The 27,377-nt window shown below is 35.7% G+C and overlaps 1 protein-coding gene across 4 annotated transcripts in view; it reads left to right on the top strand.

Moving 5' to 3' along the window:
• Positions 1–27,377, top strand: part of heph (polypyrimidine tract-binding protein 1 heph) — a 261,216-nt gene that overhangs the window by 48,813 nt on the left and 185,026 nt on the right. The window contains exon 1 of one of the 4 annotated variants that reach the window (XM_089100421.1): positions 3,309–3,428. The exons of the other annotated variants lie outside the window; for them this stretch is intronic. Coding sequence (XP_088956547.1) covers positions 3,342–3,428 — 87 coding nt within the window. The 5' untranslated portion in view covers positions 3,309–3,341. Of the gene's footprint in view, positions 1–3,308; positions 3,429–27,377 lie in introns of those variants that run through there. 4 annotated transcript variants of the gene reach the window in all.

The following is a 27,377-nucleotide window of genomic DNA, read 5'->3' as shown; positions in this document are numbered from 1 at the left end:
TTCACCCCTTGATAGAAGGGGTAAAGCAGTACCGCTCTTTATGAGTACACCCTTATTACTCACCCATTATGACATCACCAGGCCAACTTCACCTGAAAAGGGTAAATAAAGTCAAGGTTTTGCTACCCATAAACGGTACGGACAAGTGTCAGATTATTTATTATTGGTAACCTGAAAAAAAAACAAACAACAGAAATAGTGAAAATAACCGCATATTTTTGGCTCGCAACAGTTCTAGCTCTACCGTACTGTTTACCTTAGAAGGTGCGTGGCGAATGTGGCTATTCTTTTTTTATTTAATTCATTACGTAACACTGGTGTATTACTTAACATTTTTTGTTATTTTGTAACAGATGACATACGGAGAGGTCAAGATTTGTTAGTACTCCTAAACACACTGATGATCACGAACGTAGTATGACTAAACGCCATCTATAAAAATGCGACTATGCAAGCTAAAGATGCTATAAACGAAACTCCAGTGTTGAACTAAGTTTTTAATTAATAATGGAAAAATTCAAATGCCGGATGTGCTAAGTTTCCTTTGACCTAAAATTAAAATCAATTATTTGTCTTTATTTTGCTTACTATGCTATCATTATATTTATCTTTTTTGTTTATCCACAGGCAATTAAGTTTGCAGTGCAGGTACCCTTCCTCGCCTACCTTCCGAAAATTATCTGAATCATATGCAAGGGGGAGTCGTTTTACGCGTAAAATGTGTAAAAATACATAGAAATAGGCTTCTACCATACCACCATTTCAATTTTTTAAAGATTAAGCTGTTCTTTACAAAGGTTTTATCTTCGCGAGAACTGTAATAAGCGCGAAAATTTAAAAAAGCTTAAAATGGAATTTTTCTTGAAAACTTCAAAATGGGAAAAAGTTGATTTTTGGTAAAATTAGGATAAGAGCCAAGGTGTCTGTGGTAGTTTGCCTCACTCCTGTGTCGATATATCTTAACCATTTGATATAACGGGATTTCTAGAAAAAAACTGTTTTCCTCCTTCTTTTCATCTAAAAAAAAAACTGTAGTGCTAAAGCTTTTTCTTATATGAAATTTTATGGGTACTCCTGCATTATTCAGAACACACTCGAGAAGTGAAGTTAGGTTAATCCTAGTGAAATATACCAAAATACGACGAAAATATAATACTTTAGTTTATATAATAATATAATTTGCCTATGTATTCGCACATTAGGGGGGAGTGGGGGTAAAGTGACCTAACCTAACCTTACCCCATCCCTCCCTAATGTGCAAATATATAACGCCAATTATTCAAGTTCAGTGCATTCTGTCACCCATTATTTGTCTTTGTGGCTATGAAAGCTGTATTAATTTCATAGATCGTACATTCAGCAAGCTTCTCGAATGTGTTCTGAATAATACGGGAGTACCATTCCATGTCTTTTTTATTTTTTTGATAAACAAAATATGCCAAAAGGACAACGTTTTTTTGTATTAAACTGATGATGTTAATCATCCTTTAAGACAGCATTCTTTTGCAATTATCTGCGTCTGGTTCGAAATTCTTGCTCAAGTGGTGTTATTAACCCTTGATACTTGAAAAAACATGTTTTAGCCGACGAATTTCTCAATATTGTTTGAAGAGTATAGATTTCAGTCGCCAAAAATGGAATGGCAATCTTGAAAATGTCGTCAAGTTAAGGGGTGTACGCTGGGTCGTAAAAAAAACAAAACAACAACTAACAATCAGTGGGTTGAAAGGGACCCGTAGCGGCAAACAATCATTCGACTCTTCCCTTGTTAGTTGGAGGAAGATGGCCTTGACATTCTTGGGGGAGGGATAGACGGACAAAGAATGAAATCAACGGATCCGGCACGGTAGATTGACTGACGGTAGATTGATGTATATAACGTCTTTTGCTTAGTATTGAGTTAGCACAGGGCACAGGAAAATATATTTTGTTGTAAAAATCTGAATGCAAAATTTAGCGTAAGGTTGCTCCGCAAGGGGGGGGGTGAGCTCCAAGCTTGGTCCCTCGAAATGTCGATGATGGTTATGAGTTTCCCTGTATTTTTTTTTTTATTTTTCATTGGAATCGCCTGTTTTTACTGCTTATATAGATATGTTCTTTCCCTAAAAATGTGAGCCCCAAAAGATCTTGCACACGTTGAGGTATCATTGTAATAAATGTTAAAGTTTAATGTTGGTTTCAGCTATGTTGGATCACAGTATTCGACCTATCAGGCTGCTTTCAAAAATTTTTTTTTTACGATGATTCGCCACCTTTGGAAAACTAATTTATGCTTATTAAATAATGAACCAAATTACTGAACCTTTAGGTTTTTACCATTTGTTTCCCAGGATTTGTTATTTGACCCTCAGAAAAAGTTGACCTTTAATCAACATACCTTTTACTCATGAAGGAAGGCGTCAAATCCTGTGGGTGTTTAGTTTTATTTTTGAAACATTAAACTCCTCCTCAGAGAAAACCTTTCATTCCCCCTCCCCCATTAAAAATGGATTATTTGTGCCTGGTTTCAGAGGATTTTACCAACGCCCAAAATAACTCATTTCCAATATATTATTATGTACTTGTTTAGAATCCGGGTAGCACACGAGAAGTGAAGTTTCGTTAATGCTAATGAAATAAAACAAAACAGGATAAAAATATAATAGTTCAGAAACAAATTTAGGCTATATATTTGCACATTAGGGGAGGGGGGGGGGTAAAACATAGCATATATTAAATACGTAACCTAACCTAAACTAGGTACCTTTTTTGCCATTTCAACCCAAAAAAACTAAAGTTTAAATCTTTGTCAAGGAGTGAGAAATACCTCACTATGCAGCGTAAACCTGTTTTTCATATAGCATCTTTGAGATTTTGATACTGTCTTTCTCGCGTTTTGCCCGGATTCTAAACAAGCACCTATTATTATTCAACAAATTGTGGTGCTTGCTAGAACTCTTGTTCAAAAATCCAGCCCCCCCCCCTTTAATTCATTTTTAAGAAGATCAAATCAAGGCAATTGAGCATTGGGAAACTTAAGCAAGAATTGTAATTCATGGTCTTTGGTTTCGGATAGCCAAACATTTCATTGCTTCTTTAAGCCTAAGAGAATCCACGTACAGCACCTGTTGATCCTTATTGAGTCAGGTCCAACCTGTTGTTTTGCCGACTCTTTTCCGTCCTTTAGAATACGCGCAGAGTACCTTGTTCCTAGAGACGAAAAGCTTCTGGAGAAATTTCCCATTTCAGTCTAAGCTCTCTTCTGTGGGGAAAACAGCGTTGTTATCACGTGACCCGTATTATTTGTTTATTTACGGGTTACATTTCCCGTGGCGTCTTAGTTAGTTTCTGGTCCACGGACTATGAAGAGACCTGCTTCTGATTTATTGTATGCTTATACACTTCTGACACAGCCAATTCAACCGTTTATTTTTGTGGATAGTATGCAGGTATATTTTCCATGAGAACTTTTGTAATTCTGTATTATTATGTCTGTTGTAAATGACTGTTTAGCTCATTTTGCGGTTTGAACATCAAGCATTGGCAATATTTTGTTGTGAGCATGATTAAACTTATTTTAGGTAGAAATACTATGCAGTTATTTTGAAAAGAATTGGTAAAATAGGTAAACTGAAAAACGAGGTCAAATTTACTAGATAAATAGTCACAATTTTTTTTTAGGTGTCTAGTGTGTAAGATCTGCACAAAATTTTAAGTTATCATAAATTCATACTGTATTTGCTCCACTGTAAATGTCGTTTTGCAAACTTTCTTTTTTAACCGCAAGAACTTCTAGAAATTGACCTTTCGTAAATTAGCTATAAAATGGATGCGGTGTATTATTGTTTTTGGAGCCTTAACAGATATAAACGAATGGTGAAGATCTGTTATATGGCATAAGCTATGACACCTGGTTATGAAAAAGGCCACTTTTACATCCAACATCTATAAAGGAGGACTGGGGTTAAGTATTTCGCCCCAATATTGTCCAGAAAACCCCCTTGTATTCTCAGGAAAGTTTTGGACGTGGAATGATAAAAATTGACTTTTGTGGGTTTAGGCATTCCCTGGAGAATCTTTTGGTTAACCAACCCTTAAAATGGACTCCTTGTAGTGACATAGCTTATTTCATATTTTGAAGGAATCCAAATGTTCGAACAGTTCAGCAACTTATTGGTAATTTTAGGATGAAGCCAAATTCTCAGGGGCCCTCCTCAAGATAGGTTACTTTAGCCCATCAATATAAGTACACATGACCTAAATTTCATGAGTCTTAGGTTTTTCTCCAAGGGTGGTCTTAGTGTAGTTTCTGACAATTCGAAAAAAAATGTGATTCAGACCTGCACACTAGAGTTTTTCTTGCATTAACTTTATAGCAGAACTTTCATTTTAAATTCTTGCATTTTTTTGTAAGTATTTGTAGTTATTTGCATAAATTTATACAAACAATGTGTTTATGTAGTCATTTACATAAAACACTTTGTCTATTTATATAAAAAGGGATAACCGCCTAAAAGAGTGGTGTAATAATGATGAAAATCATACCATGAAATTCCACATCCCCATAAACTTAGACCAGAGGTTTGAAGCTTTTATATCAATGAGTATGATTTTTCTTTATTTTTTTTTTTTTGCCTTGAAGCTAAGTATTCGCATTTTTTTCTTTTTGGGAATCTTTGGGTTGAATCAGTTGTTGTAGAGCATCATGAGAGAGGACTCACTCCAACAGAAATTTAATGTTCAAATTAATTTAAGAAGCAAACCAGATCTTGCCTCAGCGAAGTGCTAGTTTATGCCATTTGGTGATGCTAAACGATGGTTTTGGCCCGAATAGGGCTGAAAAACTATCAAGAAATAGCTCTAGAAAAGCCAACTGTCTTAGAATCATTGAGAAGTAAATTCTACTAAATAAAGAAGATTGCTTTAGAAAATTGCTGCTGGTATTGGAGTTGAGCCCAAGATTCTCTGGTGATTAGCCACAGCTTCCAACCTTGGACCAACAGATATGACTGGCAATCTTTTCATGATAATTATTATAAATTTTACTGTTCCAAAAAGATCAAGTTACTTTATGGTTTTCTTAAATAATTTTGGATTTTGTTGAGGTTTTCCAGGTTCTTTTTTTTTTTTTTTTTTTTTTTTTTTTTTTTTTTTTTTTTTTTTTTTACATGACATTCTGTTTTATTGAGAAATTTTTTTTTCTTACTAGTCTATGGATTCTCATTAAGAATATGTATCCAATCACCAAGTTCTCTTGTGGCAAGTATGCCACCGAATAGTCTTTCATATGTTTTAGATTTGTTTTTTTACCTTATGGTTTTATAAAAACCGTAAAGTTTTATGTTATATTGCTTTTTTCCCAGTCAGCGGTGGAAATGGCTCCAAGGTACGTAATATAGGCCAGTACAAGGACATTTATTAAATTTGCTCTCGGAAGCATAATCACAACTCAAGTAGGTAGTATTTTAAGATGTCGTGACTGGGTTAACAACAATGGTCAACTGTCATTTCGTTGCTCCTAAAATTCATATTTTACATTTTGATGCCTCTGAGATAATTGTCAAAAACCGTGGTCGTTCTTGAAGATAGAATCAGCAGAGCAATCTAGATCAGCCGGATCAAAATGTGATTGAACGTACACTCTCCTTCTGGTTCTCCCTTTAAGAACGGCTTTGAAAATATTTTTTTTCGCAATTATCTCTGATATGCGAATATTTGTTACGACCTTTAGGTGTAACGGTAACGATTTAGTATCTGTTATGTGTTAAATCAGTCGTGAAGTAGTTCTTCACGTAGAGTCTGGATGCGCGTTTATGATTGCTGTATCACTTCAGGTTTTTCTCCAGTTTAAATTTTAATGGGTTTTTTAAGCCACTTTTTTTGTTTTTCACCTTAGGGGTAAACTGCATGGATAATATATGACCACTGACGGCTAAAACCCTTTGCTTGAACGTTCTTCTTAATAGATTGTGAGTAATCAGAGGTTGGGTCAAATTAGTTTTAGAGTAAGCACTGCTAACGGCATTGCAGTCGAGGAAGAACAGCTGTGCTCTAGACAGATGAATTAAAATATCCCAAACGACACGCATCAACAAAATATTTTAGAAAAACTCCAGTGCAATTAGAAAATTATTTGAAATCAATGTTAGAAGTTGCAATAGAAACCCTATAAAAGAAAATTATTGATAATAAAGGTACTTGTCGGTTATAGGAAACACATTCAGTTACGCTTAGGTCACGTTTCAGAAAACCGGTTTCATAGCTACAAAAACAAGTGACGGATGATACAATTCATTGGACTTAGACAGAATTCATTGGATTTGTGTAATTTGGGCTATATTTGGGCACATTAGGGGGTGGGGTTAGGTCAGGCTGGGTTTCGATAGTTTTACTTCTAAAGTATCATTTTATCGTCATGTTTTGTTATATTTCATTAGGATTAACCTAACTTCACTTCTTGGGTGTGTTTCCAATAACCGACAAGTACCATAATAAATACCATGCTCAATTAAAAGAAAAGTTGTTATGTCCGAAAGTCCACGAAATTAAACCAAAGAATGTTGTTTGCGCAAAACTGTATGTGATAGAAGAAATCTAAATAATTGCACAGATCCGGAATGCAAACTTGTTGCATAGTGACTAATTTAAAACTAGCTGTCATGAAGTATAAGAACATTTTTAGACCATACTATATCCTTTTTCGTGAATTTTAAATATAAACTGTTTGTAAGGCCACTCACCTGGAAAGAGTTCCAGTCATTTTAAAGGAAATTGCCATTTTTCAATTTCACGTTCTTGTGTTGCTAATTCTCTGGAACAACAATACCTGCTTGCCTGTTTGTTTTTATTACATTGTATATGTTTTTGTAAGAAGCTTACCGCATAAGCTAGTATCCATAAAAAAATTGTTTTTGTTCTAAGTTGGTTTCCTGCTCAAGGAAGCGTTAAAATGAGAATATAAACGAGAAGAGGGGGGAACGCGTCAAAAGCGTTGCAGTAAAAGTTGAAGTATGTTTAGAAATGCATATTAGTTGTGAAACTAAAGTTTCAGCATAAGTAAAAAATTCACTTTTAAATTTACTTTATAATTCATTGTCTTAGATTCCTAAAACTTTACTTGTACGAGTTTTTTTTTGTAAATTTTAAATTGGTTTGTCTAATATTTTACTTGAAAACAGGGACGGACACATGGGGAAATGGGACCTTAACCCGGTATGTAGGTATGATACCGACCACCTTAGAGAAGGGGTGCAAGATTTATTTTTGTCTTTTTAGCTGTTCATTAGGATGTTCAAGCTCTTGCAATGAACCAAAATATTAAATACTAGTCTAATGGTAAATTCAGTCACTAGTGAAACAGTCTTTCTGCCTCTAAAAAGATCATGAAAGAACGATGGAATGTTCAGAGGATATTGTAAACATTCTATTATATTTTTTCTTCCAATCCCCGCAAAAGAGTAAACGCTATTGTGACTTTAAATTTGGGAGTTAATAATATAAATACAAAAGAGGACGATTCACATTGCTTTGTAAGCTTTTGTTAAACAGGGACATTTCAAAGAATTTGGAGCAGACTGTTTTAAAATAGAAAGATAAGAAGATACCTCAAGACTGCGAGTCATCAAGCAAAGTCCATAAAGATAAATTGAATTCTGCAATGAAAAGGAGTTTAATCGCTGCTCTATTATCAATTGAACTATTTCCTGCATTTTGTTAGTATAATTTGAAATATATTCCTGACACTGGTGGGTAGAATAATGATTTTAAGTATTGTAGAGGCATTTTTGCCCTATAGGGTTTTGGTATTTTCATTACTTTGTGCATTGTAAAAGTAAAATTCACAAACTACATTACTGAAATTGGAAACAGGGTCCTCAAAATTTTACGTTAGGTTACTTATAATCTAGAGAGAGTAGACCTAGGAGACTTCTGTCTACTCTACCCAAAGCTAGAGACAGCCGCAATGCACAGGATCGCTTTATCCTAGAGCTTTTCCATTGACAAACTAGATTTTTTAAACAGGATTCCGAGTGACCAATCGAATAAAGAAGTTTATAAAACTGGATTGATGAATTGCAAACATGTGGCACAGCAAAATTTATAAACCCACAAGACCAACAACCCGGCAAAATTCACAAACCGAATCCACAACTTTTTCTGTTTCGAGCAAAATTGCCAAAGATTGTTTTTATTTGAGACTTGTGCGATGTTTTTTCATAGGGTAACTAAAAATGGCTAATGGTGCCTACGAAAAGGAAATTATACTCCAAAAGGATAGTCTACTTACTTCGAGTAGGCGCAAATTTAAATACGGGATATAATATCAATAATACCTGTATTTAAAAGATTTTGACTGAATTTCAAAGAAAAAAAAGACACATCGTACCTTTTCGTCAAAGAATCGTGTCTACAAAAGAAAGTCTAATATAAAACAGAAAACGATTTTATTCTCTTCTGTGAATTCTTTGAATGAGCTTTCGGCCCTTATGAGTGAGCTCTGACGATAAAGTTGAAGTTTCGTTGTTTTTCGTCATAACATGTTTATATCCTCATATTCTTGTTAATGATTTTGTTTGTGACTGTCTTTGTTTTAGAAAGATATGTTTGTCACGACGATGCTTTGAAACGGAATTATGCATTCAAGTTAGTCTTCTCTTTGAAGTAGAATTTAATTAAAGCTTATTTTTGTCCTTCAGATCCTTCGATTTTAAATTTAGGTCACTTGGTTATTTCCTTTAATTGAAGTAAATTTACTTACAGAGTAGGTCGCTTAAGACTCAGAATAACCATTTTAATCATTCTTATAATCACCTAATCCAGGGGTTTTCAAACTGTGGGCATGCGTACCTCTAGGAGGTACGCGGCTGGTAAGCTATAGTTTGCCTAGTACCGGTAACTGAGAAGGGCTACCTAAAATGATTTGTGGGTGAAAAAGTGTACAGTGTCTAAATAAGTTTGAGAACCACTGATCTAATCTATGCAATTCGTATAATTACTCGAGCTACTCTAGACTGGTTTCGTTTCCGAGCAACATGGAGTTGAATCTAGCTGGTTATTTCCGTTTATCGTTCACAGTTTTTAATTCGTTAACGAAAAATTCGTACAGCAATTGTTTAGTAATTTCTATAAAATCTTAACCGATAGAAGATCCTCCATTCTAGTTCCTTAGCTTTGGCAACCTTTGTTTATGAATGGTCTTTTCTAGACTCCGTTTTGGATTGGGCTGGGCTGATTTATGGGGCATACCCTATTCAGATATCCCACTTTCGAGCATCAAGTTCTTGGAACATCATTTTTATACATTCCTGAAAAAGGCTTATGCTAGCTATGCCTCTCACTCAGACTATCAACTGTCTTGGCTTTTTCTCAAATTAGCCATGGATTGATGGCAACTTGATTATAATTCATAAATCAACTTTGAGTAGGGCACAACATCTTTAAATGAGCTCCTTGGAACCCTTTGATTTTTTTTTTAGAAATTAAAAGAAAAATTAAAGCAAATTAAAAAATTAGAGAAAAATTTAAAGAACTTTCTAAATATATTGTTAATGTATTTGGGTAGTCTAATGAGCCACTATATTTGCTTCGTTATTTATCGACTACACTGGCCTCTCATTTTCAGCAGCTTTGTCGTTATCTGAAATAAAGATAAACTATTGAAAGAAAAACGCTTCTAATTATAGTACCTTCTAAATCTGATAAGACTCCTCTAAAAATATAGAGTAGCCTTCACTTTCTATATTGAATACTTTTTTATGGGGTAATTTGAGGATAGTTTTTCTTTCATAGAACATTGAAGATTGGGTATTCAGTTGGTATGATCTTAATCTCTCAGTTATCCTTCCTGTCAGACTTTTCTAAAATTCGAATAAACAGGTCACATTCTACGTATTGAGTTACATAGTTCGGGCTATGCAACTTTTAGACTCCAATTTCGGCGCGAAACCTTTTGAATGTTTTATTTAGTAATGCTGTCTTTCCGTTTTGTTTGCTCCACACTTGTTTGCTTTCCCAGTTCAGTTTTGTAAATAAACTGGCGCCTCCCAACTAGATTCGTCATAGGATCCCAGATTAAAATTGAGAATGAAGGACTAAACACGGAAAAATGGGGAGACTAGGTCTAAAACTGCATTTTTTTTTTTTTGAACATCAGATCTCCCTTGAAAAATCATAGTCCCTTAATCTACGGCCGTGAAAAGAAAGTCCTATTTCCTTAGCATTCAGGGGAAAAATTGGTGGGCAATTTAAAAATAGTTTACGAATACGTGAAGGATTAACATCCTTCTTCCATATATACAGGACTCCATTTGTATATAAGGGAATTTAATGTCAGGAGACGAAAGTAATTTAACGCGTTTTAGAGCGTTTTGGAGCGTTTTATCGCGTTTTATCAAATTTTCAATGAATATTGACCGATTTAGAAGCAAGAAGCACTGTTTGAAATAATCGGCTTTCGAAACGAAAATTCGAGTCAAATGCCTCCGTTTCCGAACAAAATTTCGGTTCTCAAACACCAATGATGTGTGGCTGTCTGCGAAACTGGCCGAAAGTAAACATTCTCGAATCGACCACCACTTTGTGAACTTTCGTTTGTTGCACTGTGCATTTATTTTTTCTTATTGCATAGGATGTTTGTTTTCTCTGAATTAGCCCTCAGTCAGGTCTCGAAGGAAATCTAAAGTGATCCTATGAAGGTAAAAAGAAAGCTGTGAAAAGGGGCAATTGAAATGAAGAAGGAAATAATCGTAAAATATAGAAGTGGCGTGTGTGTGTCTTATCTTGCAACATAGTTTCGAATGGTAAAGTTGACGATATCCATGAATTTAAAGAACACTGGAAGTCATCAATGCAGTTGATCAAACAGTTTGTGGTAACGAGCTGTAAGTAAGGAGCAACGCGGCTCAATAGTAGCCGAAACCGTAAGAAACAGAGTCTTGATAATAATAGATACATCAAAAGAATCGAATTTTGATGCTTATTCAAAATATATAACATCCATAAGTTTAATGTTACCCATCAAAAGTTACGAGCCTGAGAAAATTGGTCTAATTCTCGAAAAAAGGGGAAACATCCCTAAGAAATCAAGTGATCTTAATGAAAATCACACCATAAGATTTAGAATATCAGAGAACTCTACTTTAGAGGTTTCAAGCTCCTATATGCAAAAATATAGGATTTAAAATGTTTGCCAGAAACACGATCACGGATGTGTGTTAATTTGTTTGTTGTTCTTTTTTTATTATTATTGTTTCCCCCATGGGTGATCGTATGGAACCAGTGATGTTAGAAGATCGAGAGAGGGGTCATTTAATCGGAAATCAAAAGTTTTAGCGCCTTTTTTAAGTGATCAAAAATATTGAAGGGCAGCGATAAAACTTTTGAGATAGCCCTTTTCTTCAGCATGGTCGAAAGATGTAATAACTATGTCTTTGAGAATGACATGACCCCCAAAGCCCCCCGGGGAAGGGCTGCGTTATGAACTTTGCCCATTACTTACATGTAGTATTGGCTATTGGAAAGTATAAAGATATTTTCGGGAGGGGGGGTGCTTACGTGGGAGGTTCTTTCCATGGAGGAGTTTTCGTGGGGAAGGGAATTTTCCTTCGGAGGAGGAGCTGGATTTCCCAGTATTAATATAAACTATCAGAAATTAAATAAAAAACCAGTTTTTTCAACTGATAGTAAGGAGTAACATTAAAATTTAAAACAAACATAAATTATTATGTATATGAAGGGGTTGCTACCTCCTCAGTACCTCGCTCTTTACGCTAAAGTGTTTTTTGAATTGGTAAAAAGCTCATCATTCTAATTAAACGGTCCTTGCGTATCAGCAGTCATTCTTAAATAATTGGAACTAAAACTCAAACTTTAGCGTAAAGAGCGAGGTACCTCATGTGCGTAATAATTTCTGATCGTTTTAAGTTTTAATGTTACTCCTTACTTTCAGTTGATTTTTTTTTTTTTATCTTCCAAAGGAAGCAACTGTTGTTACTAAACAAAGACCACAAATAATCGAGGACAATGCAAAGTTATCGCTTATTCATGACATAGATTTGAAAGGTGATAATATATGTGAATAATTTATTTTGTGAGAAAGCACTTGATATTTATGTTGATTCTAAGAAAATCCCTTGTACAAGTACTGGTGACACTTTTGAATTTGAAGTATAGGCTAGTTTGAAAAATTTTGGAAAGAAAGTGATAACTACAGTATTGTTAAGCATGGAGAGGTGGCGAGTTCAAACAAGGAAGAAGTGGAGAAATTTTGGTCAATTTTAGCGATCGTGGTTGCAGTAGTAGCTGCAACCTAGTAAAGAACAGACTACGGCCCACAGTAACCCAAATTTAAAAGACATTTTAAAAAACAACAACAAAAAACTGGTATGACAATCTGAGCAGGTTTCTCTCTTAGCAGATGTTTAACGCAAATGAAACTGGATTATTTTGGAAAAATATGGCGCCATCTGTATTACTAAGGAAGAAAAATTGTTGCCAGGACACCAGCCAATAAAAACAGACTCATTCTCTTACTATGTGGTAATGCGAGCAGTGATTTAAAGATCTAGCCAGTGCCGATCTGTCGTTCTGATAATCTAAGAGTTTCTGTTGGAGGTAATGTTATTAAAAGTAAATTACCATTATGTGGTGAGCTGATATGAAGGCTCGATTGACGAGGCAATTTCGGTCGAGTCATGAAGTTCTAGTCCCAAGTGTGGAAAAAACACCGACAAAAAAATGCCATTAGAATCTCTTCTCGTGTTAGATAATGATCTCACTCACCCTCCAGCTTTGGAGGATTACTTAGAGAATGTATTTGATTCTGATCAGGTCAAATACCTACCTCTCAATGCAATACCACTAATTTAGCCCTTGAACCAGCAGCTCATGTTAAACTTTAAGAAACTTTACTCTAAAGCCCTGTGTCTTAAGTGGTATTGCATTAATCGGTATTGTATATTTACCTGTCTGTAACATAGCGCCTATGTATATAGAAGCTAAGTACAACCGGTTTCTTGGTTAGTTTCTTTCAGCTTAGCGTGAGTGACAGAATAGAGGGGAAATATATAATTTGGGCTATGTATTTGCACATTAGGGTTGGGGAGTGGGGGCAAAGTATTTGGACAGTCTGAAGTTAGAAAACAATTCTTACTTCATAATATGCAGAATAATTGTACCTAACACATTTTGCATGCAGACCCGCTACACTGTACCCCCCCGCCTAATGTGTAAATATATAGCCCAAATTTGTTTATAGAGTATTATATTTTCATCATCATATTTTATGATATTCCATTAGGATTAGTCAGAGAAACAGGCTCTACTTAGTTTCTATATAAACGTAGGCGCTATAACAGACAAGTAACCTTCAACTAACTATTGCCATCCTAAGGCAATCTTGGAGATATCATTACAGAAATATGAATTTAGCATAAACTTATCGTTGCAGTTAATGGCATTGCTTCTGAGGAAAAAAGTATGTGCTTGGAGGTTGATAATGAAGATGCTAAAGAGCTGGTGAGATAGCGCAACACTTGCTTATCATCGAAAAACTCATACACCTTCAAAGTGAACAATAATAGAATTTACTCTAGGAACAGTCTTCTGGAGGTTGACGAAATTATTATAGAATTTATCCCAAGTTCTTCAATCTAGGAAATTTGTGCTAAATGGATGATTTGCTAAGGTTTTAAGAAAATAATCACTGTGATCCTGTGGTAAGCAAATAGAGCAGCAAACCTTTTCAATGGTAATGACATGTTTCATCTTAAGAAAATTTCACAAAGTAGGCAAAAACAATAAACATTGGACAGATTTAGACAAAAGACAAAAACCTAAAGAAACACTTACTCACTCTATAGAGACAAAGAAGAGAAGAAACTGCAGAAATAACTACCAAAATTTTTGAAGAGGGGGGACCCTTTCCAAGAATTAACTCCTTTTTTCCCTCCTACATCCCCTTTAAATTATGACTACATCTCCTTCAAAAATGCGCATTATACGGTGTTGCTAAACTAAAGATGTTATAAAAACATCATGTATAATGTTTGCAGGTAAATAAGTATTCAGCTACCGCTTGAAGACGAATTGGCTCTTTATATTTTTTAGAAAATATGAAACTTTAAGAAAGAATTGTCGTTGATAACCAATGTTTGAGACTCTAAATTCAGTCGGTCCATTAGAAAATTTTTAATTTGCTGTTGCAAATTAAAGGTGTGTTTTTCAAGTCAAATAGAGTTGAAAGAATAGCGTAAGTACTGTTTCAAAACATATCAATAAATTCAGCTTTCTCAGTTCTGTTACAGACACTATTTGCCCACTGTGAATAATTTGGTCACAGTCATCTCTCAAGTCGATGAATCATTCATGCTGCAAAGCCTATATCCTATTTCATTGTTAGTTTCTTTTTGGCCTGTTTTTCTTTTCTTACATTTTAGTTTGCATACACCAATTAGGGTAGAATGATTCCTTGTGTTACCAAAATGTTGTAAAACAGTTTGCTTGCTTAAGTGTACTTTCCTGGTCTCCATTGCAGTAACTTCTTGATATTGTAAGTTTTCTGTTTCCCAATTGAGTTGCTTCTGGTGTCAATTACAATACACGATTAGTTTTAAAGGACGATCAAACTAAACTAAATTTTGTCTCTGTTTGCTCCACTTATTAGGTGACTTGTTTTTCTTTTTGTTCAGTTAAAAAAAATGTTTATTAGTAGGCGAAGACTGTTGCATTTTGGGATAAGATAATATATATTAAAAAAAATAATTGAATAAATGAAATGACTAATCCCTACAGGCCCCAAGGCCTGAATAGTCCAGTAAAACTATGAAAAAAGGCCATACCTCGGCATTTGCGCAACAGAAATGTTTTTGCCATCAAATGTACAGAAAAATTCGCTTAATAAAATAGCCAAAATCGGCCGTGCAGAAATACCTCTTTTTTCAGGGGAAAAGAGGGAGAAAAGGACAGAAAACCTTTGATTTAAATTTCTGCAATATTTTCTGGATTGAAAGGTCGTTTCCTATTAATTCAAATCCGGGAGACCAAAACTGACATCAAAATTGGAAAATGTCATCCGTTATACCCCATTTCCACTCTAAGCGAGGTCTTCTAGATATCGGGTGAGGCGTTCACGTCTGGTCACACAGCAAAAACGAGTAAGTACAGAGAGGGATAAAAAATGAGAATCTTAAAGTTTGCAGTATTTGGTAGATTGAAAGGTCGGTTAGTATCGGGAGATCGAAAATGACATCAGAATCGAAAAATTCCATCAATTAGTACCCCATTTCCATCCTAGGCAAGTTTAGAAGGGATAAAAAAATACCATTTCGGGGATTATAACAATATAATGCATAATTCATAAAATATATATTGAAAGGTTCTTCCTTTTAATTCTAATCTGGGGAGACCGAAAAGGAAGACAGTACTTTTCCGTTTATTAGTACACCATTCGACCTAAGCGAGGTCAGAAGGGGGTGGGTGTGTGTGAAAATCAAGATATTAATTTGTGCAGTATTTGGTAGATTGAAAGGTTGTTTCGTATTAATTAAAGTCTGGGAAGACCGAAAATGAGATCAAATTGAAAAATTACATCATTTACTGCTCTATTTCCGCCCTGATCAAGTTCAGAGGCGGATGAAAGTATCCTTTTTTGCTATTGGCCTACTTTTGGTTTTAACGGTGCTTCATTGGAATTTCACGCCCGCAAACTCAAATATGAACTTATATTGAGCTTCTCTGTTAGTATCAACCTGACCTCAGTGGTGTGTGTGTGTGGGGGGGGGGAGGAGGTAAATTTTAATTATAACGAAATGTTTTGCTGTAAGTTTCTTCTTTTTTTTCATGGCTAAGAGTGCTAATCTGAACAAAAGATTTTCTTCAAATTCTCTTTAAGGTCCGTCTTGACTCTGCTACTCTTATTTCCAACCCCACTCTCATTCTTTAGAACGAAGGGAAGGGGGAAGGGTGCGATAAGAACCACAGAAGATTTACAGATTTAACTTCTTTCCTGTATTTGACAAATGCGGTTTTGCAAAAAAACATGGAAAGTAAAAACTACAGCAAACAAGAGCAAATAGAGACACTTGAATCACGACTTCGTTTTTGATTACTATTAAATAAAAAACAGGTTTTTCAACTGAAAGTAAGGAGCAACATTAAAACTTAAAGAAAGAAATTATTACGTACATGAAGGGGTTGCCCTCTTCTCAACACCTCACTCTTCACGCTAAAGTTTTTTAGTGTTTTTAAGAAAGGTTCTTATTGTTCTAACTAAACGACTCTTGTGTTTCAGGAGACGTTCGTATAAAACTGGGACAAAAATCAAAATTTAACGTAAAGAGCAACGGCTTGAGGTGGGGGGTAATCCTCCTCATATACGTAATAATTTCTGTTCGTTTTAAGTTTTAATGTTGCTCCTTACTTTCAGTTGAAAAACGTGTTTTTTAAATTTAATTTCTTATCGTTATTTAGATAATGCCAGGAAATCCGGCTCCACCCCCATGGAAAAATCTCCCTCCCGACGGAAAGATCCTTGGACATTTCAATCCCGGTGAGAATTTCCCCGCACAATTACGCTTAACATCTCCACGTGTAAAATTAAGTTGACAAAGAGAAATTAAGACAAAAAAATGACGAATTTCGCATAGGAATTCTGGCCAATTCGCCCCAGTGAAAAGTTCGCCCCCCCCCTCCGGGAAATTTACCTCCCAATGGAAATTTCTCCCCGTAGAAAATCCCTCTAGCCAAAAATCTACTCCCCACCCGAAAAATGTCGGTATACTTTTCAATAGGAAATACAATACGCAACTAACTGGAAAAATTTACAACTTAAAGACCTATCCCCAGGGGCTGTTGAGGGTTGTGATATCTCCAAAGGCATAGTTATTGGGCCTTTTACTATGCCGAACAAAATGGCAATCTAAAAATTTTGATCGGAAGATTTTGGGAAAAAAGGGGCGTGTGAGGGGGCCTAGTTGTCCTCCAGTATTTTTGGTCAATTAAAAGATCACCGGAAATTTTAATTTCCGTTCGAATGAGCCCCCTCCCGATATTCTGGGATCATTGGGTCGATGCGACCACCCCTGAAAAAACAACAAACAAACAAGAAACAAATAAGCACGCATCCGTGATCTTTCTTCGACCTTGAAACCTCTACAGTATAGTTTTCTGATACGCTGGATCTGATGGCGTGATTTTCATTAACATTCTTTGGCTTTTAGGGGGTATTTTCCACCCTTTTCCAACATAAGGCAAATGTTCTCAGGCTCATAGCCTTTGATAGCCAGCAATAAACTGAATGACTGATATATTTGGAATCAGCATAATGAGCTGATTCTTTTGATAAGTTTATTAGTATCAAAATTTCGTTTTTTTTAGTTTCGGTTACTATTGAGCCTCGTCGCTCCTTATTTACAGTTCTTTAACATGAACTGTTTGATGGCTTTGAAAGAATCACACCTCGTTTGGAAATTTGTTATTTCCTGCTGTAAATTTAAAGATTTCAATGATTCTGATGAAATAAGACTAGCTCTTTCACTGCTGACTTCAATTCATTTTTCTGTTATCAATTCAGCAGAAGGTATTTACAATTTTTTGGGGTCTGAGAAAGTTAGTTGAGGAAGAAATTGACCTGGACATCAATATTTTCGGTGACACTTGTGACCATTTCATCATGCCATGTTAAAACTAGTGCAGATAGGATATTTTTTTATTCAATCATTTGGCGACTGTGTTGATTTTTCTCCAACCAGATAGATGACGCATTGACAGACCTTTGAGATGTGACGTTCATTAGAAAGTCATTTATTTTCTTGGAAAACTAAGAAATGGTGAAAAAGTTGAGTTTTACCGCAAGTTGTCTAACATATTGGTACCTCTATTTGACGCTTGTGTTTAGTACTGGTCATGTGAAGTAATTTTTTGACAGAAAAAAGTTGATTTAAAAAGACTTAAATCAATAGGATTTCCCCCTAAGATCATCCTAAGGGATCTCCCTGGCTAAAAAGACTAAAATTACGACCACAAATTACGCTTCTTCCAATTTTCCACTATATCCCCCTTTAAAAAAAGATCCTCTGAAGCCCCCTTCTTCTGAGGGTCGAACCTGTGTGGCCATTTATATGAAGCGCAGCGTTTTGAGATAAGATATATTCGCAGACAAAAAAGAAAATCAGCCTCGGAGGCTCTGTGGTTTGTAAGAGATGGAGGATACTATTTAAGCACTAACTCATATACGAAGAGAGAGAGAGAGAGAGAGAGGGAAAGAGATAGAAAGATTTCAGCCATTTAGTAGAATTTATACTGATCACTCATAAAAAACTATACCGTTTCCAGTGGAAGCCAATCAGTTATTCTAGTAGTAATAGAGCAAAACAAACAAAACAAAAAATCAATCATAAACTTATGAAGGTCTTTTGACACAAAATCGACGCAACAACTCAGGATTAGAACCAAAACACTCAAGCAGCCTACAGAAAATAAAACACTAATTTACAAGGCTCTCAATTATCTCTGATCAGGAAAAAAACAATAAATTTTAGCATATAGTTGTCTTAAAAAAAAACTCAAGCAAGTTGAGCTTTCAGTGAAGCGCCAGTTTTTCCAAATTCTACAGATTTAGGGAAATATCAGGAGGCAGTTTTTTGGACTAGTTTTCTAGAAATATTTTGCGTAACTCGCGCAGCGATAGTTTTTGTTTGTTTCAAGTTTCAATTTCTCTCATTACTCGCATCAGAAAACCTTTGTTTTTAAGAAATTAATTATGTTCGTTTTTAGGTATCTTACATATACAAGATAAACCTTACAAAAAAATTCGTCTAGCTTAGGTAGCAAAAATTAAGAAGTCAACATGCGTTTTTGTTCATTAGGGTATTAAATAGAGGTTTTACTTCGCACTTCTCTTAACCTTTCTCACAAAACTTTACAGTTCTGTCACATAAAGGGTACAATGGGTATGTTATCATTGGTATTTATTTGCGGATAAAAATTTGATTATTTGTTAAATATTGTAATATGTGCATTTTTTAGAAGTTCCTAGAAAACTTAAGTAGATTCAAATAATTTTAGATGTATAGTCAATATAGTTTACAGAAATTTGAGTGATCATTATTGTAATTATTCTGTCGCAATGCTGCAGAGAATTCTAAACTTCTAATAAGAAAGTATACTTTTATTATCTTTGCTTCTTGGGCGTCAACATTTTAATAGAGCTCATCATTAATGTTATATTATTAGAAAGAATGCAGGGATAAAACGAGAAAATTCTCAAAATTTTCGGGACAGGGCCCCCCCCCCCAGAGGGCGGCTCTGTGTGTGATCAAAACCAGTGGCACTCACGCACGTCTTGACGGGGGGATGGGGGAGGGGGTGTAAAACCCTGATTGAGATGCCCCAAGATTCAAGCTCTTTCGAACTTCTCAAAGATGTGCTTTTGTAATCTGCTATTACTGTTAGGATAAAAATAAATACTGTTTATCATTATTCCAGAATAAGCACTGAATGAGAATGAAAATATTTTTCCTGAACTTGTTTTTAATTTATACTTACTAAGGGGACTGGAAGTGGGGGCACTTAAGAGGGGTAAGAATATTTGGCCATGTATATTTCAGTGGTACACCGTTTACGCTTCCAAGCCAGAAATAACGCCAAAAGTTTTCATTTTTGGTGCCATATACTACCTTTCTAAGGCACTATCAAGACAAACTTTACTAAGCGCATAGATGTAAGCATTAGCTTTCAAATGAGCTCTTAGACAGTTTTCTTCGATTTTTGGTGCTCCTCTAGAACTGCAGAAATAAAAAGAATATAACAATAGGAGTAGGAATGACCTATCGACTACGGTACGAACACCGTGCTGCCATCTACAATTTGGTTTAACGCCGACAGGTTATAATTTATTCAAGGATTATCGATCCACGAAGGGGAGAGAATTTTTGAGAAATTGATTGCGTAATCGTTAGGGGAACGTATTGATTTACGAAAGGGGAATTAATTTGTGGTTTCTAAGGGGAATTATTGATTCAAGCAAAAGGGATTTATTTGTTGTTTCTAAGAGGAATTATTTATTCAAGAAAGGGGAATTCATTTGATGTTTTTAAGGGGAATTATTGATTCACGAAAGGGAATTAGAATTGACATCACTTGTTTCATTGGAATTATGTGGGACTCTAAAGATATAAATTAATATTCAATTTTTAAATACGGCTTCTCAGGTTATTAGACTTAGCGATAAATTGATATTCTATCGAAGCCATAATAGTGCAACCAAGAACATCTTAGAGATGAAGAGATTTACGCGGGAAAGGGTTTCCCAGTAATTTCAAATGTGACAGCGCAGGGAAGCCAAAAACAGAAGGAACATGCAGAAATTACGTTTAGGGATTATTTGGGTGAAACCATTTTGAGACATTTGAGAAGATGATTTGAGCGGAACCGTTTGAGGCATTTTAGAAGATGATTTTGGAAGATGTTTTAGAAGAGGATTTTAGGTTGAAACTCTTTGGTCATTATAATACACAAGTTCCATTTGAACAGTGTTGTGAGGTCCCCTACCCCAACAACCCCCCTACCCCAACCCCAAAGGGCTCTGAACCCCCTCCCCAAAGGGCCCCCGGCCCCACAAAGGCCCCGGTCCCCCAATGCCCCCCTTCGGGCCCCCAAAGGGCCACCGGGCCCCCACATTTTTTTGTTTGCATGTCTGGGTTGGTGTTTGCAAGTCCAAGTATTTGTCTTTGTTGCTTTGTATATCTAAAGTGCATATCTTTCTCTGTTTGCAAAGACAAATACTTGGACTTGCAAAACACCAACCCAGACATGCAAACAAATAGAATCAGACATGCAAAAAGAGAAATATAGGCACTTTAGATATACAAACCAACAAAGACAGATACTTGGACTTGCAAAACACCAACCCAGACATGCAAACAAATAGACTCAGACATGCAAACAGAGAAAGACAGACACTTTAGATATACACACAAACAAAGACAGATACTTGGACTTGCAAAACTCCAACCCAGACATGCAAATAAATAGAATCAGAGATGCAAACAGAGAAAGATAAGCACTTTCGATATACAAACCAACAAAGACAAATACTTGTACATGCAAACACCAACCCAGACATGCAAACAAATAGAATCAGACATGCAAACAGAGAAATACAGGCACTTTAGATATACAAACCAACAAAGACAAATACTTGGACTGTCAAACACCAACCCAGACATGAAAACAGATAGAATCAGACATGCAAACAGAGAAAGACAGGCACTTTATATATACAAACCTACACAGAATGCGACATTGAATTTCAAACAACAACAAAGACATTCAAAAACATAGAATCAGACATTCAAACAGAGAAATACAGGCACTTTAGATATACAAGCAAACAAAGACAGATACTTTGACTAGCAAACACCGTACCAGACAAGCAAACAAATAGTATCAGACATCCAAACAGAGAAAGACAGGCACTTTAGATATACAAACTACCAACGACAAATACTTGGACTTGCAAACACCAACCCAGACATGCAAACAAATAGAATCAGACACACAAACAGAGAAAGACAGGCACTTTAGATATACAAACCACCAAAGACAAATACTTGGACTTGCAAACACCAACCCAGACATGTAAACAAATAGAATCAGACCTGCAAACAGAGACAGAGAGGCACTTTAGATATACAAACCAACAAACACAAATACTTGGACTTGCAAAACATCAAGCCACACATGCAAACAAATAGAATCAGACATGCAAACAGAGAAAGACATGCACTTTAGATATACAAACCAACAAAGACAAATACTTGGACTTGCAAACACCAACCCAGACATGCAAACAAATAGAATTAAACATGCAAATAGAAAAATACAGGCACTTTAGATATACAAAGCAACAAAGATAAACACTTGGAATTGCAAACACCAACCCTGACATGCAAACAAATAGAATCAGACATGTAAACAGAGAAAGAGAGGCACTTTAGATATACAAACCAACAATGACAAATATTTGGACTTACAAACACCAACCCAGACATGTAAACAAATAGAATCAGAAAAGCAAACAGAGAAAGTCAGGCACTTTAGATATACAAACCAACAAAGACAAATACTTGGACTTGCAGCCACCAACCCAAACATGTAAACAAATAGAATCAGACATGCAAACAGAGAAAGACATGCACTTTAGATATACAAACGAACAAAGACAAATACTTGGACTTGCAAACACCAACCCAAACATGCAAACAAATAGAATCAGACACACAAACAGAGAAAGACAGGCACTTTAAATATACAAACCAACAAAGACAAATAGTTGAACTTGCAAACACCAATCCCAGACATGCAAACAAATAGAATCAGACATGCAAACAAAGAAAGACATGCAAAATGCAAACAAATCGAATCAGACATGCAAACAGAGAAAGACAGGTACTTTAGATATACAAACCAACAAAGACAAATACTTGGACATGCAAACAAATAGAATCAGACATGCAAACAGAGAAAGACATGCACTTTAGATATACAAAGCAATAAAGACAAATACTTGGACTTGCAAACACAAACCCAGACATGCAAACAAATAGAATCAGACATGCAAACAGAGAAAGACAGGCACTTTAGATATACAAACCAACAAAGACAAATACTTGGACTTGCAAACACCAACCCAGACATGCAAACAAATAGAATCAGACATGCAAACATAGAAAGACAGGCACTTTATATATACAAACCAACAAAGACAAATACTTGGACTTGCAAACACCAACCCAGACATGCAAACAGATAGAATCAGACATGCAAACAGAGAAAGATAGGCACTCTAGATATGCAAACCAACAACGACAAATACCAGGACTTGCAAACACCAACCCAGACATGCAAACAAATAGAATCAGACATGCAAACAGAGAAAGATAGGCACTTTAGATATACAAACCAACAAAGACAAATACTTGGACTTGCAAAACACCAACCCAGACATGCAAACAAATAGAATCAGACATGCAAACAGAGAAAGAAAGACACTTTAGATATACAAACCAACAAAGACAGATACTTGGACTTGCAAAACACCAACCCAGACATGCAAACAAATAGAATCAGACATGCAGACAGAGAAAGATAGGCACTTTAGATATACAAACCAACAAAGACAAATACTTGTACTTGAAATCACCAACCCAGACATGCAAACAAATAGAATCAGACATACAAACAGAGAAAGACAGGCGCTTTAGATATACAAACCAACAAAGACAAATACTTTGACTTGAAATCAAAAGCCCAGACATTCACAAAAATAGAATCAGACGCTCAAACAGGAAAAGATAGGTACATTAGATATAAAAATCTACGAAAACAAATACTTGGGATTGCAAGCACCAACCGAGACATGTAAACAAATATACTCATACATGCAAACAGAGAAAGAAGGGCACTTTAGATATACAACCCAACAAATACAAGTACTTGGACTTGCAAACAACAGCCCAGACATGCAAACATATAGAATCAGACATGCAAACAGAGAAAGAAAGGCACTTTAGATATACAAACCAACAAAGACAAATACTTGGACTTGCAAACACCAATCCCAGACATCCAAACAAATATAATCAGACACACAAACAGAGAAAGACAGTCACTTTAGATATACAAAGCAACAAAGACAAATACTTGGAGTTGCAAAACACCAACCCAGACAATCAGACATGCAAACAGAGAAAGATAGGCTTTTTAGATATACAAACCAACAAAGACAGATACTTGGACTTGCAAACATCAACCCAGACATGCAAACAAATAGAATCAGACGTGCAAACAGAGAAAGACAGGCACTTTAGATATACAAACTAACAACGACAAATACTTGGAGTTGCAAACACCAACCCAGACATGCAAACAAATAGAATCAGACATGCAAACAGAGAAATATAGGCACTTTAGATATACAAACCAACAAAGACAGATACTTGGACTTGCAAACACCAACCCAGACATACAAACAAATAGAATCAGACATGCAAACAGAGAAAGACAGCCACTTTAGATATACAAACTAACAACGACAAATACTTGGAGTTGCAAACACCAACCCAGACAAGCAAACAAATAGAATCAGACATGCAAACAGAGAAAGACATGCACTTTAGATATACACACCAACTAAGACATATTGCTTGACTTGCAGACACCACCACATACATGGAAACAAATAGAATAAGAAATTCAAACAGACAAAGACACGCACTTTATATATATAAACCATAAAAGAAAAATAATTGGACTTTCTAATCATCAACTAAGAAATGCAAACAAATAGAATCAGACATGCACACATAGAAAGACAGGCACTTTATATATACAAACAAACCAAGACAGATACTTGGACTTGCAAACACCAACCCAGACATGCAAACAAATAGAATCAGACACGCAAACAGAGAAAGACAGGCACTTTAGATATACAAACCAACAAAGACAAATACTTGGACTTGCAAACACCTACCCAGACATGCAAAAAAATAGAATCAGACATGCAAACAGAAAAAGACAGGCACTTTAGATATACAAACCAACAAAGACAAATACTTGGACTTGCAAACACCAACCCAGACATGCAAACAAATAGAATCAGAATTGCAAACAGAGAAAGACAGGCGCTTTAGATATACATACCACCAAAGACAAATACTTGGACTTGCAAACACCAACCCAGACATGCAAACAAATAGAATCAGACGTGCAAACAGAGAAAGACAGGCACTTTAGATATACAAACTAACAAAGACAAATACTTGGACTTGCAAACACCAACCCAGACATGCAAACAAATAGAATCAGACATGCAAACAGTGAAATGCAGGCACTTTAGATATATAAACAAACAAAGAAAAGTACTTGGACTTGCATACACCTAGCCAGATCTCCTAGCACAGAGTCTGAAACACTAAAACAGAGAAAGACATGCAATTTACACATACTAAGCAACAACAACAGATACTTGGAGTTTGCAAACACCGCCCCAGACATGCACACAAATAGAAACTGACATGCAAACAGAGAAAGATAGGCACTTCAGATATACAAAGCAATAAAGACAAACACTCTGAATTTCAAACACAAACCCAGTCATGCAATCAAAAGGAATTAGAAATGGAAACGAGAAACATAGGCAATTTAGATACACAAAGCAAAAAAGACAAATATTTAGACTTTCAAAACTCCAACACAGACATGCAAACAAATAGAATCAGACATGCAAACAGAGAAAGATAGGCACTTTAGATATACAAACCAACAAAGACAGATACTTGGACTTGCAAACACCAACCCAGACATGCAAACAGAGAAAGACAGGCACTTTAGATATACAAAGCAACAAAGACAAATACTTGGACTTGCAAAACACCAACCCAGACATGCAAACAGATAGAATCAGACATGCAAACACAGAAAGACAGGCACTTTAGATATACAAACCAACAAAGACAAATACTTGGACTTGCAAACACCACCCCAGACATGCAAACAAATAGAATCAGACATGCAAACAGAGAAAGACAGGCACTTTAGATATATAAACCAACAAAGACAAATACTTGGACTTGCAAACACCAACCCAGACATGCAAACAAATAGAATCAGACATGCAAACAGAGAAAGACAGGCGCTTTAGATATACATACCAACCCAGACATGCAAACAAATAGAATCAGGCATGCAAACAGAGAAAAACTGGCACTTTAGATATATAAACCAACAAAGACAAATACTTGGACTTACAAACACCAACCCAGACATGCAAACAAATAGAATCAGACACTCAAACAGAGAAAGACAGGCACTTTAGATACACAAAGCAACAAAGACAAATACTTGGACTTGCAAACAATAACCCAGACATGCAAAAAAATAAAATCAGACATGCAAACAGAGAAAGATAGGCACTTTAGATATAAAAACCAACAAAGACAGATACTTGGACTTGCAAACACCAACCCAAACATGTAAACAAAAAGAATCAGACATGTAAACAGAGAAAGACAGGCACTTTAGATATACAAACCGACAAAGACAAATTCTTGGACTTGCAAACATCAACCCAGACATGCAAACAGAGAAAGACAGGCACTTTAGATATACAATACACAACGACAAATACTTGGACTTGCAAACATCAAACCAGACATGCAAACAAATAGAATCAGACATGCAAACAGATAAAGACATGCACTTTAGACATACAAAGCAACAAAGATAGATATTTGGACTTGCAAACACAAACCCTGACATGCAAACAAATAGAATCAGGCATGCAAACAGAGAAAGACAGGCACTTTAGATATACAAACCAACAAAGACATATACTTGGACTTGCAAACACCAACCCAAACATGCAAACAAATAGAATCAGACATGCAAACAGAGAAAGACAGGCAGTTTAGATATACAAACTAACAACGACAAATACTTGGAGTTGCAGACACCAGCCCAGACATGCAAACAAATAGAATCAGACATGCAAACAGAGAAAGATAGGCACTTTAGATATACAAACCAACAAAGACAGATACTTGGACTTGCAAACACCAACCCAGGCATGCAAACAAATAGAATCAGACATGCAAACAGAGAAAGACAGGCACTTTAGATATACAAACCAACAAAGACAAATACTTGTATTTGCAAAACACCAACCCAGACAAGCAAAAAAAATAGAATCAGAAATTAAAACAGAGAAATAGAGTCAATTTAGATATAAAAACATCAAAAGACAAATACTTGGACTTGAAAACAACAACCCAGACATGCAAACAAATAGAATCAGAAATACAAACAGAGAAAGACAGGCACTTTAGATATACAAACCAACAAAGACAAATGCTTAGACTTGCAGAACACCAACCCACACATGCAAACAAATAGAATCAGACTTGCAAACAGAAAAAGATAGGCACTTTAGATATACAAACCAACAAAGACATATACTTGGACTTGCAAAACACCAACCCAGACATGCAAACAAATAGAATCAGACATGCAAACAGAGAAAGACAGACACTTTAGATATACAAACCAACAGACAGATACTTGGACTTGCAAAACACCAACCCAGACATGCAAACAAATAGAATCAGACATGCAGACAGAGAAAGATAGGCACTTTAGATATACAAACCAACAAAGACAAATACTTGGAGTTGCAAACACCAACCCAGACATGCAAACAAATAGAATCAGACATGGAAACAGAGAAATACAGTCACTTTAGATATACAAACCAACAAAGATGAATACTTGGACTTGCAAACACCTACCCAGACATGCAAACAAATAGACTCAGACATTCAAATATATAAACATATGTTCTT

This window comes from Artemia sp. Qi Xiang Cuo, chromosome 14 (assembly GCF_049724085.1).
Source record: "Artemia sp. Qi Xiang Cuo chromosome 14, ASM4972408v1, whole genome shotgun sequence".
Classification (NCBI taxonomy): domain Eukaryota; kingdom Metazoa; phylum Arthropoda; class Branchiopoda; order Anostraca; family Artemiidae; genus Artemia; species Artemia sp. Qi Xiang Cuo.
This window is presented reverse-complemented; position numbering and strand designations above follow the sequence as displayed.